Here is a 15,141-nt window from a genome sequence, read left to right as displayed (position 1 = left end):
CGAAGAGCAGCACCCCTCGCCGCCAAGACCAAATTAGCACTTCAAAACCCACACAAAACTGCATGAAACACACTATTTCTATCATTTTCTACCGATTCTACACTCTTTTTGGCAATCGCTGATGCTTCCCCTTCCCTTTGGTATCCTCCGTTACTCATTCTAAGCACGCTTGATTTGTCGACGTTTTTTTTTTTTAGAAAACCTCCTGCCACCCTCTGCCATGTTACGCCAATTCCTTATGCAATAACCTAGAATGCCATTCAAAATCTAAATGCAATACAATGCAGAAGCCATATGCCCAAACCTATAGAATCCATACGCCACATTATGCAAAAAGCCTGCACCACAATATGCAAAATCCGTACGACAGATCCCTTCAAAAAACTTTACACCAAAATATGCTAATGCTACACTGAAAAATCCGTACACCAAGGCGTATGTCGAGTGCTAAGAATGGAAGCCGTATGCCAAATTGGGATTCAATGTCTTCTCCAAAATCCGTATGACCAACTATATGAATTTCTCCTTCATCTCCGTACGCTGAAGAGAACTTGCCAAAATCCGTATGTTGAAGAGAACTCTCAAAATCCGTACACCGTACTCAGACTTGTTTCCTGTGTTACAATCTTGAAATCTGTATGGTGATTTTACCATAGAAATCCGTACATTGGCTGCTTCAGAAAATCCATATGGTGACAATGTCGGAAAATTCGTACGATGGCTGTTTTAAAAAATCCGCAAACTCCCAAATTTCGTACAGTAAACAACATATACATGAGGAAATTCGTACGGCAAGCTTTTTAACAAAGCCGTACGGTAACTTAACCTCCAAAATCCGTACGGTGACTGGCTCCCAAAATCCGTATGATGATGGTCATTTAAGAAATGCACACAGGTAGTGAACACGAATACGAACAGCAGAACTCTTCTTATTATTATTCGCATATGCCAACCAATACATTACATTATGCTTGAATGATTTACAATAATCCCGAAGGGTGTATAAATACTTTCCGAAAAACCTTCCCCGAAGGGACCCGTCCGCTAATACAAGAACCTTTCCGAAGGGACCTGTCAGCTGATACACAATTTCTACTGACGACATCATCCCCCCAAAAAGAAAAGTCATCTCCTGACAACTACAGAACAAAACTCAAACAACTAATAGAACAATATCACTTTCACATTCATTTTGTTGCATATATAGCCTTTGCTAACACAATACTGACTCCTCAAGCTGACCTTGATAGCCACCTGTGCTGCTTTCTCTGCTTCCAACTCCTCGGTACCTTGAGCCAAGTGTCGCTGCACTGCCTCCAACTGGATGATCAGCTCCTCTCGAACTTTCTACGCATCCACCAAGACAGCCTCTCGGCCAACACCTACTCCCAGTGCCTTTGGCACACAGACACTCCATACTTGCAGCAGCTTTAAGTCTTCTCACTGGTCAGACTCCCACGACTGATATCCGCAACGACTAGGGGCAGTGCCCCTCACCGCCAAGACCAAATTAGCACTCCAAAACCCACACAAAAATGCACGGAACACACTATTTCTACAATTTTTTTAGATCCCACACTCTTTCTGGCAATCGTTGGTTCTTCCTCTACCCTGTGGCATCATCCATTACTCATTCAGAGCATTCCTGATTTGTCGACTTTTTTTTTTTTTTCAATAGAAAACTTCCTGCCACCCTCTGTTACATTACAACCTTAACCTTGTACGCCAATTCCTTATGCAATAACATGCAGAAGCCATACGCCCAAACCATGAAATCCGTACACCAAGTTTTGCCTGAGAAATCTGTATAGAAATTGCAAGTTACAGGCCTTCCCAAGTCCGTACGCCGGAGAAAAAACGTGTAGGATAAATTGCAAACCCCTGGTAATGTTCCTACAATCCATACAGGAACTATCAAATGCGTACGGCGGCAAGGGTAAATGTTTCACACAATCCGCATTAAGCCATCCAAAAACCGCACCCCAATCTTCAGAATCTGTGATCTTGCAATCCAAATCCGTACACAGGATATGCTTGAAAAATCCATACAATCACCTCGCATTCCCAACTGCAATTTCTGTCCACTGCTTTCTTTAAAAATATCCGTACAGGAAAATGGCTCTAAAATCCGTACGCTGTGAATGATGGAAGTCTACTGTATGGAGAATGATTTAACAAACTGTACAGTGCCCTTCAAAGTTTAGTATGGTAACTTGACCCTTCCTCTACTTACAAAATCTGTACAGCATTACCTACTCAAAAACTTTAAAATCCGTACACTATATCTAATGGAAACCCATATGCTAGCTACCTTAATATATTTGCTTGAAAATCCGTATGAAACACAAGCTTATAACAAGCCGTATGGTATCTTCCTCCAGAAAAATCCGTACAGCAGCCTCTTGTAAAGAAGACCGTACACTGCATAGAAATCCGCACTCATACCGATTCAAAGTCCGTACAATGATCAAAACCTCCAAAAAATTCCATACTGAGACTCCCAATTTCCGTACGGGAACCAATGGTATTGTGCCAAATTCAAACTTTAAAAATGTTTAAAAGCCGTACGCTTCCAGACTTTATAATATGCAAAAACCGTACACAACCTCCAAAAACCGTACGGTGAGCAGGTTAAGAATCCGTACAGTGCCTTTTTCCAATTTTTTATTTTTCAAATTTTTTTATTTTTTTAAAAGTAAAATTCCTGACCTTACTGATCTTACATATGTACAATATTTACAGTACTTACAGTCATTCTTTTCTCAATTGTTCGTCCATGGAGGTGCGTTATTTCTTTCATGGTAGACATTCATCTTTGACCTATGCATTGTGTCGACCACTTCTTGTCCATCTAGCATCCATGATTTCATTGCTCTATTATCACCCACTTCTCGAATTTTGTACGGCACGCTGATCCATTTCACTTGAAACTTGTCTGGTTTGATCTTGTTCTGTCCGTCATACTTCAACACCCACTATCCGAGTTGAAACCTGCTACGCCTGTTCTGTGTCATCTCCATATCGCCCACTTTGTTCCCGAAGCTCGCTACCATGGACTCCGTCAGTTGCCCCTTCTGCCCGTCACTAACACATTCACTCTGTACTGCTACAACTTTTATTGAACCCTTCCTCTTTGTTGCCTGTGAAGACCGTATCGTGTGTCTTCCTTGCTACCGGTACCTTTCTGCTATATCTATGGTTCGACATAATACTTTCTTCCTGTGCGATCGTACAGTGGAATCTTTCCTTCTTTTGGGTTCGTACTGTATGTTCTTTCCTTTAGCTTCAGTCATACCCGCCTTTCCTTCTTTGGCTTGTCTGTGTTGCTTCAGACATTCATTTCCTTCTTCAGCTTCTCTTTGTTCCTTCGGACATTCATTTCCTTCTTCGACTTCTCTTTGTTCCTTCAGACATTCATTTCCTTCTTCAGCTTCTCTGTGTTCCTTCCGACATTCATTTCCTTCTTTTTTACCTTCGTCAATCCTTAGCACATTACAACTCGGAAAGAGCTCGTAATCCTCTATCTGCTAGTGGTAAAGACCATTCACCGAATTCAGATCATCGTCTGTCGATCCTCCTTCCAACCGTAGGACTCCCTCCTGATCGGGTTCCATACTATACCTCCTCTCATCCTCTTCTCCTTCAGAATCCGACGATAGAGCTTCGTCTCCAACCATCTGAGTGTGTAGATCGATGACATACTTCTGGCCTTTGCTTTCAAGTGATAAAGTATTTTTCTTCTAATCGTGTTTTGCCTTGGCTTGTATCGGCCACCCCCGGCCTAGAATGGCATCATATCCTCTCCGCTTCAATGGGATCACGACGAAGTCCAACAGGAATGGTTGTGTTCCAATTGTTACTAGTTGTGCTATGAGTATTCCCAATGGCTTGATTCCATGTTGATCAGCTGTTAACAACTGGAAGGTAGGTGGCCACAATGTTGGCTGTCCCAACTTTTCCCAGGTATCCTCTGGCAGCACGTTGACACCAGACCCTCCGTCCACGATCGTGTCTGTTAGTACAGTCCTTAGAATGCCCATTTCGACAACTGTCGGATAGCGTCTGGATGAAAGAGCTAACAACATCGGGTCTTCTGCACTTGCGCCCCCTTGTTTCTCCTTTTCTTGCTCTACTGGTTGCTTAGCAATCGAAACTATATTCGTGAGTGCCATACGGAGTTGAGGCATAGTGAGCAATAAATCATTTATCTTGACAGGTATCTCAGCTTGCAATATTTGCCATACAATGTTGTGTTCTGCGCAGTTCCGTACGAAGGTACTCAACGTGTCCTTTAGGTGCGCCGTTTCTACCTACGTTGCTCTCTAGATCTTTGCGCAGGCTTCCTCCAGTCTCTTCTTTTCCTCCGTCGGATCAGGGTAGAGCTTCGCCTGTTTTCGAGTGATTGCTAGAACTTCTTCCTCGTCCATCCCGACAGTAATCAAGTTTACTCCAGACTTCGGGCACTTAGCATCATCATGATCACTAGGTCCACACCATTGACATAACAACTTCGGTTTGTTCGCCGTTGTGCACTCTCGGGCAAAGTGACCCCACAGATTGCATGCGCGGCATTGAACTATCGGCCGGCCATTGGCATCGTACTAGATTCGACTCCTCCCGCCATTATTGTTGTTGTTTTGACCACGCTGATTGTTTCTATATCCTCCTGATGTGGCACCTTCCGTACTGGTGTTCCCATTCCCTCCTGACGGGGATGCCTCCTGTGTCAGGGACACTTGCTGCGGTGTTCTTGTTTTCAAATGGAAAGGGCATTCCTTTACCGAGTGTCCCATAATTTGGCAAATCTCACAAAATTGATCTTTTGGGTAGGATCCCTTTGTATGGCCTTCTTTCTTGCACTCCGTACACCATAGGTCATTGCCCTTAGTCTCCTTGTTCATGTTTTTGAACTCTTTCATCATCCGAAGCATGTCCTTCTAAAGAGAACGGACTTTCTTGCTGCTACCTTCATCGTCATTGTTATCTTCTCCTGAAGGCTCATCATCATCTGAATCAGATGAGTTGGTCTTCTTCTTCTTTGGCTTCTGTTCACTTTCGAGGTTTAATGCCCGATTGTATGCTTCAGTATATGTCGATGGTGGCACGATCTTCATCTTTTTCCATAGCTTTGGGTGAAGGCCTTCAATGAACCATCTTTTCTGGAGCCCATCTGCCGGCTTATTCTCCATTTTACTGATTAAGTCCTTCAACCTCATGGCGAAGACCCGTACTGTTTCATTCTTTTTCTGCTTGGTATTGAATATCTCATTGACGATCTCATTATCATTGCGCAATATTTGAAATTCTGCACAAAACTCCTTCTTAATGTTATCCCAAGTGTTTAATTTCTGCGGATCTGTGTTAGTAAACCAATCAATCGCAACACCCCGTAGGGTGGCTGGAAACTGTCGGACCCATTCGTTCGCATCTATTATTTTATTCGCATATGCCAAAGACATTACATTATGCTTGAATGATGATTTACAATAATCCCGAAGGGTGTATGAATATTTTCCGAAGAACCTTCCCGAAGGGGTCCGTCGGCTACATAACAAGAACCTTCCCGAAGGGACTTATCGGCTACATACAAGAACCTTTCCGAAGGGGTCCGTCGGCTACATAACAAGAACCTTCCCGAAGGGACCCGTCAGCTACATACAAGAACCTTGCAGAAGGGGTCCGTCGGCTACATAACAAGAACCTTTCCGAAGGGGTCCATCGGCTGATACACAATTTCTACCAACGACAGTTATTAAAGGAGGTTGAGACTTGAGAAAAGGGCTACTGGTTATTTTTCATCTTCATTGTCTCTAAGCAAGAACGTGAGTTCTTCATATTTATTGAGAACAAAAGCCCTCTTGGAACACCAATTTCAAGGACAAAAACCCTTTGAGCTGAATATGATGATTTCACCCTAAGATCACGTATGCTAGAAGCTGAGTTCTCTTCGTATGTTTTGTAAAGTGGAAATATTTAATATATTTTAAAGAGCTTTTTATTGCTCAACGTTGCTGGTGCAATTTGTTGAAGTTTTTATGATGTGAATACATAAAAAGATGAACATTAGAGATATCAGAGAGTTTTTACGGGATTTGTACTTAGTGTACCAGTAATCCCTGTTTCAGACCTGTAATTAGTCTGATTTCTATTTCAGATTGATATTAATTAGTTTCATGTGTTTGGGGATGCATTTATAATTGTTGTTTAATGGTTTGAATTGTGTACTTTCACATTGGGCTGTTCTTTCAGCAATCAGCATTGAAGGTGACTAGAGAGTTTTCAGTATGCACCAGTTTTGATTTTAATAGTGTAACAAGAATACAGCGTTGTATCAGGCACTATATCAGGATCTTGTTTCAACTTTCAACAATTGTTGTTTAATGGTTTGAATTGTGTGCTTTCACATTGGGCTGTTCTTTCAGCAATCAGCATTGAAGGTGACTCGAGAGTTTTCAGTATGCACCAGTTTTGGTTTTGATAGTGTAACAAGAATACAGCATTGTATCAGGCACTATATCAGGATCTTGTTTCAACTTTCAATGTATATTTCAGCTGGGTTGATGAACACACATTATGGGTATAATATTCCATGCTCAATTTGAGTATTTTAGACTACTTTATGTTATTGCAGCAGTTTGATTCTGAAATCGGCATTTCAAATCAAACTTGTTCCAGAAGTATAACAATCATTTATGCTATTTTGCAAAATCCATGCTTGTGTTTGTAAACCCTGGATGGAGGGACCTCCCAAGGTATATATTTGTAGGGTTCATATGCTTATCATGCTAATGGGTCATGATTAGTTTACCACTAAATCCAATATAATTCATTAGCCCATTTGGCACTGAACAAGCTGATTCAAAGCTGGTGTAATCAACCATTTTGGTTTGAACCAGCTTGGCCATTTTTCCAGTGGCTTGAATTACCACAGTTTATCTATTGAGGAAGTGTTGTTTGAGGTTGATAGTGCTTCTTCTATGCTTTGATCGGCTTGCTGTCCTTTTGCTCTACTTGCATACATTGTAGTTAGCAGTGCGGTTGAAGCACCGCATGCCCTCACCTTGCCCACTTGGGAATCTGGGTGATCAAAAAGTGTTAAGGCATTGCATGTGCATATTATATTTAACTCTCCCAAAAAATGTAGGGTTCTTTGTTATAGAAGCCTGGATAAAACCAAGGTAGGGAAGGGATCTAGAGGCCATATTAAACAATGTTGCTGTTGGTCTGGGTTTAACCCATGTGCAAGGGTCTATTGACCATCAATCTGCCATATTCTATTCATAGGGTCCCACATATTATCTCAGCAGTGGACCAAAATGAAATACAGCAGAAACAAACGGGGGAAACCAAATTCCTTAGATTGGCTTCTGAAGCAGCACTATTGCAAGGGAGTGGATTGGTCTTTCGCATTCAAGGTAGGAAGTTTAGACTTGGGATTGGGGGAAGAAGCTGAAACTAAAGAAGAGGTATGAACAATCACAGATCTAGAAAGAAATTTTAAGGTTTGTCTTATTAACCCATAAATAAAGAATCTAATAGAATAACCTGCATATAGTGATGATTTGAAAATCTATCACCCTCTAGGGTTTTTATTAAGGCACCTCTGCTGGAACAGCCATTCAGAAAGATATAAATATCTTTCTGATATCAATACAAGGATATGGCCATGTTTCCCTATAAAAAAACTCATTTAGCAATGCTTAAATGCATTTCAATAATTTTGTATCCTTTACTCAACCGAAAAGAAAATTCAATGCTAAGTGATTAAAAAATTTGATTGCAGATTAAATTAAATCCTTCCACACGGGGAGAGGAAAGAAGAATTGATTGAATTTCCTTCTAAAGAAAGGATTCTTCTATCTTGTCTCATTTGATATGCTAGCATACCCACCCAAGCTCATCTTGGCAACCTTGTTGCATAATGACGGATTTGAAACTATTTGTTGCTTCTACTCCTATCCAAAAAATTGTATTTGTCGACCTTTTCTTCATTTGATACGGACCCTAGGATGTATAAATCATCTTTAAACCTCAATGCACCCATTTCCCCTATTTTACGTCTGACTCTACATCTATGCCTATTTTGGCTTAGTGAAGTTAAGAGCATGCCTTAAGCTCTTTTTTAGTCTCATGTAGTAGGAAATACAGTTGATCGCCATAACCAACCAAATTAAAAATATTTCCAGTATCAGTGTGTAATGATTAAAATCTGCAACCAGCAAGTTGACAAAGAAGGACACCATATAGTGGGAAATTGTGAATAAAAAAAATAAGACTACAGAAAGAAAGTAGGTGTTCTCTACATGGGACAAAATGGGTAAAGGACAAATTGGGTAGGAGTGAAGATTCTCCTTGCAAGAAAGATTGCTTAAAAGAGAGAGAAGCACTGTCTTAAAATAGAAGGTAAGAGGAGGAAGGAAAACAATGACATGGAAACTAAGATCAGATAAAGAGTAAAGTGCTAGAAACAGGAATATTAGATCATGTGTATAGAAAGAGGTGTCGATGGGAATGTAAAAGAAAATGGCAAGCAACAAAAGGAAGTCACAATTGCAATTAAAAAAGAGACTTGACATCACAAGGTTCCCATCTTATTCTCATTTGGTTAAAACTACTATTTTGTGTGTACATAAGGAAACTAAAATAGAAATATAGTTGAACACATGATAAATGTATTAATGATAGACATTTTTTTTCAAAAGAATCATCAAGATAAATGTTTGAGTGCTCTTTGGACTTGCCACAGACTCGGCAAGATGCATGAGTCCATTGGTAGGCCGAGTCGACTTGCCACAGACTCGCAAGCCTGGTCTGGATAAGTCAAATGCTATGACTCCTGACTTTTGTAGGTGGAATCGGTACGGGTCTCATGTCAGAGTTCCTGTGTCCATCAAGACTCTCGCCACTTGCTGGGAACACACAGTCCTGCTTTAAACATGTTTTTTTATTTTTCCTCACTTTTGCCATTTGTTATTGCAGCTCAATGATCCTGTCTTCATTTGATAGAACCTCCACCTTCGCACTAGAAAGGTGGAGGGTGTTTCACATGAGGCCATTGACTTGGACGAAATTGATCCATATGGTGACTGGACCGTCAATGAACAGAATGATGGTGATGATGTCCTCCTTACTGAACAAAATCTTGCAGAATTGAAGTGAGCAGCAGCAGAAAAAGTAGTAGTAGCATTGGATAAATCTGATGAAATAGAGGAGGATGAAGGACTTCGATCTAGAAGAAGAAGAATCAACTCATCATTTAGATACCTCAGCACCTACTAGTTCAAGACCTGAGAAATTGAGTTATATTAGGAGAGGAAAGAGGAAGATGTAGTCTTTAGTTTTCCATTTTTCACAGTAGAAAATATCATTATACATAATTTTGTAAACATCAAGAAAACTTATGCTTCTGTGTATGTTTTCAAGTCTGAGACTATGAGTATGAATGATTAAATTTCAAACATTGAGTGTTTGGAGATAACATTTGTAATGTTTCAATTTTTTGGGTTGTCAAGTCTGTGGCAAGTCTGAATTTTCCAACTATGATCATGATTAAAGAGAAGCCAAATATGGAGTAGACTTCTTGAGAAAAATAAGAACTTAGGAAGAGTCAGGGAGAAAAGAATGTGCCAAAGGAGGCGATGTAATTTTTTATGAGATGAAAAGATAGTAGTGGAGCATGTAATTAAAGTAGATACAAAAAACTTGCACAATAAATGAAATTGAATCACCAGTGTATGCAAGCACAAAGTGAATATGCCGATGAGATGAATGAAATTTGGTCGAATATACCTTTTGTTGAAGAAGAAGCAAACCAAAAAGAAGCTGTCAATTGGGATGCAAGTATTCTTGAAGATGACAATATATTGATTGAAGACGTTTTGAAGAGAATAGGAAAGTGACTTGATTTGGAGAATAGGTTTGACAGGTCAACAAGTAAATGAAGAATAAAGGACATTCAAATAATAAGCTTAAAAAAAATTTCCAACCAGATGAGTGATTCATGGCATCCAAAAGTTTCTTCCTACAGAGTGAGAAGCTTATGGAGTTGAAAATATTTTCCTAACTGCGGTTGAAGCGTATCGGATTTCTTTTCTTCTCATGGGGAGAGGAGCATATGTGGTTAGAAATTTTGTTTGTTCTTAGAGATTAAAAGAAAATTGCACTTAAATAACTCGTACGTGATGGTGTACATGAATTTCAAGCTCTATGGGATGAATCTTCATGTTACATTGACTGGCTTTTTGTGCTCCATTAATGAACACCTTAAGAAAGTGAGCATCTCTTGAATTATGGTGGCTTCTTGCTATTTCAGTGAAATATAATTCCAACCCAAGAAAGAAAGAAACAAAATATAGATAGATAGATAGATAGAACTGTGAAAGTACAGCAAGCTTAGAATAGAATAAAGTAGCAACCTACAGAACTGTAAAAATTGGCTAGCTTGAAAGAGAGAACTGTAGCCTGAATTGCATCTCCAATGAGCTAAGAAATATAATATTAGTAAAGTTGCAAAATTACCCCACAGTATCTTGCGTTTGCGAAATGGGAATGACTCCGGCCCTGCTTGTAAGCCCAACCGTAGGTTTTATTCCCACAACACTGTTGTAACTAGCTGGGCAGAGAATTGAGCCATCTGTTTCTGTTCCTAATGACACTGCTACCATGTTTGCTGATACTCCCACTGCTGATCCAGTGCTCGATCCACATGGCTCAGCTGTTAACACGTATGGATTCTGCACAATTTCCCATCCACGGAGATATCCTCAGATTAGGCTGAGTCTAATTCAATTTAAACATTAATATTCAATATTGGCCAAATGGTAAATGGCAATAAAATGAAAGGCTTATGTCCACATGATGTAATTGGAGTGCCTGCTGCATCTCCTCACAAATCATTCTAATCGAAATAAAATGAAATAATAAAGCACCTGAAACTAAAATGAAATAGAAACAGAATGGCCAAGCAACAAAGCCATCAGTTGTTATGTTTAATAACCCATTTTTTATTGTTTGAATGAAACAGAGATAATATACAGTACTTAAAAACAGTAGCCTATCCTCGAAAAAAGCGGACAAAATGAAATCACATCCCATAGCCATGTGCACATTACAGATGTTCTGCCAACGTCTGGAACTCTTTTCTCAGCTAAATTTGCTTAGCTCTCGCATACTCTCAGTCTAGAGATATAGTTTTAAGTTTCTTTTCGGGAAAAATGAAAAAAATAGATTAATAACAAAATGATCTGCTCTTAAAATTTAGAATATTGGACAGCTGAATCCTGATAGCAATATCATAAAATGAAAGACTGCTAAAAATTACGAATTAGATTAAATCATAAAATGGAAGACTGCTAAAAATTAAGAATTAGTTATATCTTGGTTTCTTTAAATTTCATTATTTAGTACGATCCAAGACATCGGTGAGGATCTTTCTGAGCACTATTTTCTTTTTTTCATGGACCGTGCACCTCGTCCTTACACACCAAGATGATGTCAAGTAGTGACTCTCCTAAGTTTGCAGATCGGAAAGAAAAAGGAAATGAAGTTGTCTCCGATTGTATGTTCTATCGAGAAACAAAGTAGTAAATGAAGTAAGAAGCACAAGACCTTGGCTTGACCCCCTCTACCGCTCCATCCATTGGGTCCATTATTAGACCTGAAAGCTGCCCATTCAGTCATGCTGGCCTTGCCCAATATTATAGCCCCTGCCTTCCTGAGTTTCGACACAACACCTGCATCTCTTGGTACTTTCGAACCCAAAAGAGCAAAGGAGCCTGCGGTGGTATTGAGCTTGTCCTTGGAAGCAATGTTGTCCTTGACTAGTACAGGGATTCCATGGAGACCACCAAGAACTCCTCCTGCTTTTAGCCTCTCTGCATCTGCTCTCTTAGCCAGCCGGAGAGCATCAGGATTCACTTCAATAACAGCATGGAGTCGGGAATTAAGTTTTTGGATGTGGTGGAGATAAAATTGTATAAGGCTCGTGCAGTTGAGCCTGCCTGCCTTGAATTCTGACTGAATTTGTGGAATGGTTGCTTCTTCTATGGAGAAAGGAGTATGGTAGAGAGCATTAGCATTCTGGCAAGTGTTATGAGAAAAGAACAGCGCCAGCGAATAGAACTGTAAGAAGAGGTGGCACGTCATTTCTCTGTAAGTGGATATGATCTACGGTTACTGAAGCCTAGTCAAGAATCAAGCTGAGACCATACAGGAGCTTTAATGGAGACAAGGCCTTCGCAGCCAATTTATTGGTTTAAATGTGGGTAAAGCGAGCTTAGTGGTATTAAAAGTAATGGCAAACAGGCAAAATTGGGACCAAATGTTGACCACACAACCCACCTTTTAAGACAACGTTCGCTTCCTCTATGTGGAAGGACAAAAGGATGGTTGAAAGCATTGGCATTGTGGCCAATGTCATGATAGAAAGGCATAATCGGCAAAACAAACTGCCAGAAGTAAGTTAGAATATGCTCTGCGCCGAATGATGCTTAGTCAATGATTACAACTTAGATTATCGAGCAGCTTCAATGGAATCAATGCCTCGTTTTGAATTTGGAAATGTGGACTCGTGGATTAAAGACATGGAAACGAGCCAACATTGAAATCAAATTGTTCGCCGTACAACCCACCACTCAAGAGTCAAGATTTTTCTCGCCTCGACGCAGAAGGAACAGTTTCTCTTTTGTATGACTTCTGTCGACCTTTACTTGTCGTCATGCTTCCTGGCATTTTCCCTCGGCCCTACGCCAAACGAAAAAACACCAACTCAGATTTTATTCAATCTTTCCAAAGGAAGAATTCAAAGATATTTGTTCGATCATTCTTAGATTTAATTGTGTGGTATCATCAAAGTTTCAATAACATTATGGTAGATTATGATCCGAAAATCTAAAATATTGATGGTAAAAAATATCACACAATCAAATCTAAAACTTATTTAACAAATTAAATTAGATTGTAAAAACTTGATAGTTTTGTTTCAAAAATGTGTAAAGAGCATATTATTATTACTTATTTAGAAAATTACATGTGCTAAGTGTAGTTAATTTAATCTTTAATAAAGAGGAATAAAATAAATGTAATTTTAAAAATAATCTGTGTCAATATTAAGATATGATTGATTCATCTATGTATTATCTTAGATTTTACATAGAATTTGTATTTTATCTAAATTGGATTTATGTCTATAAATCACTTTTGTACCTACAAATTTGTCATCTTTCATTGAGGATTTAATTTCACTAGTTTTGTATCTATAATCTTTAATTTGATGATCTCTTTTATATCTCTTATGTTGTTAGTCCAACACAGGGAACTAATGTTCCTAGTTGTGGTCCATAACTAATTTTTATGACCACAATCACCTTATTGTTACTAATGTTTCAAAAAAAAAAAAAAAAAAACTTAAATTTATTTTTAATCATTAATTCTTAATTTTTGATTGGTTCGTCCTTATTTTTCTAGGGGTAATATTAATTTATTGACTCCAAAAATTATCAAAATTGTATTTTAGAAACTTCTTTAGAATGATCGCCTCAAAACCACAGTGCCTGCCCCAAAATCACAGTCCCTGATCAGAGTAAAACTTGTCCTCAAGTGTCTCTTCATTGCTGAATTTAATTTGGTTCTATAGTACTCGTCTTCAGTCAAGGCTTCCAAACAAAAATCAACAGGAAGGAGGGGTTGCCTAATCAGTTGTAGCAGCGACAACTCAATTAATAGGATGAAAGAATGTTGGTTCAAAATCTTCATTTCACATCACAAAATTATAATTTATCCTTCCACCATATCTATCTACCCAATATTGCATTCTTGCTAAAGGAATGAAAAAACAAATAATTATTTAAATCCACATGCTTTTTAGCAACAGCTTCCAGGCATGATCAGAAAAAATTCCAAAGTCTTAAGCAAAATTTGCCTTATAAATCTTAACAACAAACAAACATTCTAGAAGCAAAACATACAACCAATAATGATTCCATTTCCATACATAATCAACTGCACACTCCTCCAATCTCTCTCCACTCTCAAATAATGCATTCATCCCACACTCCATGCAAATCCTCTGAACCCAAAGAGGACCATCTCCAGTCCAATAATGGTGTCACCCTGCCAGTCCACTCAACACCACTTTCCTCTCTCCCGCCCACATTACTCATCGAGTTCCCTTCCATTAAAACCTAAATCTATATGGAAAGAATTTGTGCAACAAAATGAGGGGATTTTGAGCCATAGTCTTAGAGAAGAATGTGTGGATCAGAAACATGCAACAGATAACTGCGGTACATTGGTCATGTGGACCAACAACATCCACATGGAGGGTTTCAAGCATACAAAAAACAATTAGATTATCTAGTTTTCTGTAGATGTTTCTGGAACATTAATATACAAACAAACATTACAGTGAATTCAAAATCAGTAGTTAGAAATCAGAGATTGTTTATGGAGAAGTAGTGATATTTGTTAGCACGAGACTAATTTAGTAATAGTAAACAAAAACAAAGAATAAAAAATATATGTATTTGAATATTATATTTATAATATAAGTTTTTTTTTTTTTTCAAAATTATTGCATGTACAATTTTATTTTTTTTAATTGTGTATAGATCTCAAAATGATGGATTAAAATGAAATGTTAACATTTTAGCAATCTTTTAAGTATTTTAATATTTTACTTTCTAAATGATAATTTTTACTTTAAATTTACATTTAAAATGATTTAATAAATTAAAGTATGTGTACTTATATATTTTCTCCTTATTTAAAAAATAAATAAATAATTGTATTATAAATTATTATTTTTGTAAAAAAATCATACTATATATATTCTAATATTTACCTCAAATGAACTCCATTTATGGTATTAACCAAAAGAATACATAGAAATTTGATTTAATTAGTTATATAAAAGTTTAATTTTATTTTTTAATCAAATAAAACTTACTCATTCATATTTAGATTGATAAACTTGTTGCATGAATCTATGCATTTGAAATTTATTTTTCTTTGAAAACCTCTTTACATTTTTCAAGAGGCGGGGACTCTAGCTCGAACAGACCTTTGTTTAGATTGGTAGTACTAACTATATATATATATAAAGTCAAGAGATATCAAGGCTTTAATTTTTCAATTTGATATTTT

At 38.1% G+C, this 15,141-nt stretch overlaps 1 protein-coding gene across 1 annotated transcript in view; it reads right to left on the bottom strand.

The window, feature by feature from the left end:
• LOC149564619 (putative amidase At4g34880) overlaps positions 1–12,815 on the bottom strand; it is a 68,639-nt gene extending 55,824 nt beyond the window's left edge. The window contains exons 1-2 of the mRNA XM_089818165.1: positions 11,608–12,815; positions 10,519–10,733 (exon numbers count right to left, since the gene is read on the bottom strand). Of these exons, the coding sequence (XP_089674291.1) occupies positions 10,519–10,733; positions 11,608–12,144 (752 nt within the window). The 5' untranslated portion in view covers positions 12,145–12,815. The remainder of the gene's footprint in view (positions 1–10,518; positions 10,734–11,607) is intronic.
• Positions 12,816–15,141: the final 2,326 nt, after the last annotated feature.

The sequence above is a fragment of the Cupressus sempervirens genome, chromosome 3 (genome assembly GCF_028749045.1).
Source record: "Cupressus sempervirens isolate cs-2001-9-10 chromosome 3, ASM2874904v1, whole genome shotgun sequence".
Taxonomy (NCBI): Eukaryota; Viridiplantae; Streptophyta; class Pinopsida; order Cupressales; family Cupressaceae; genus Cupressus; species Cupressus sempervirens.
This window is presented reverse-complemented; position numbering and strand designations above follow the sequence as displayed.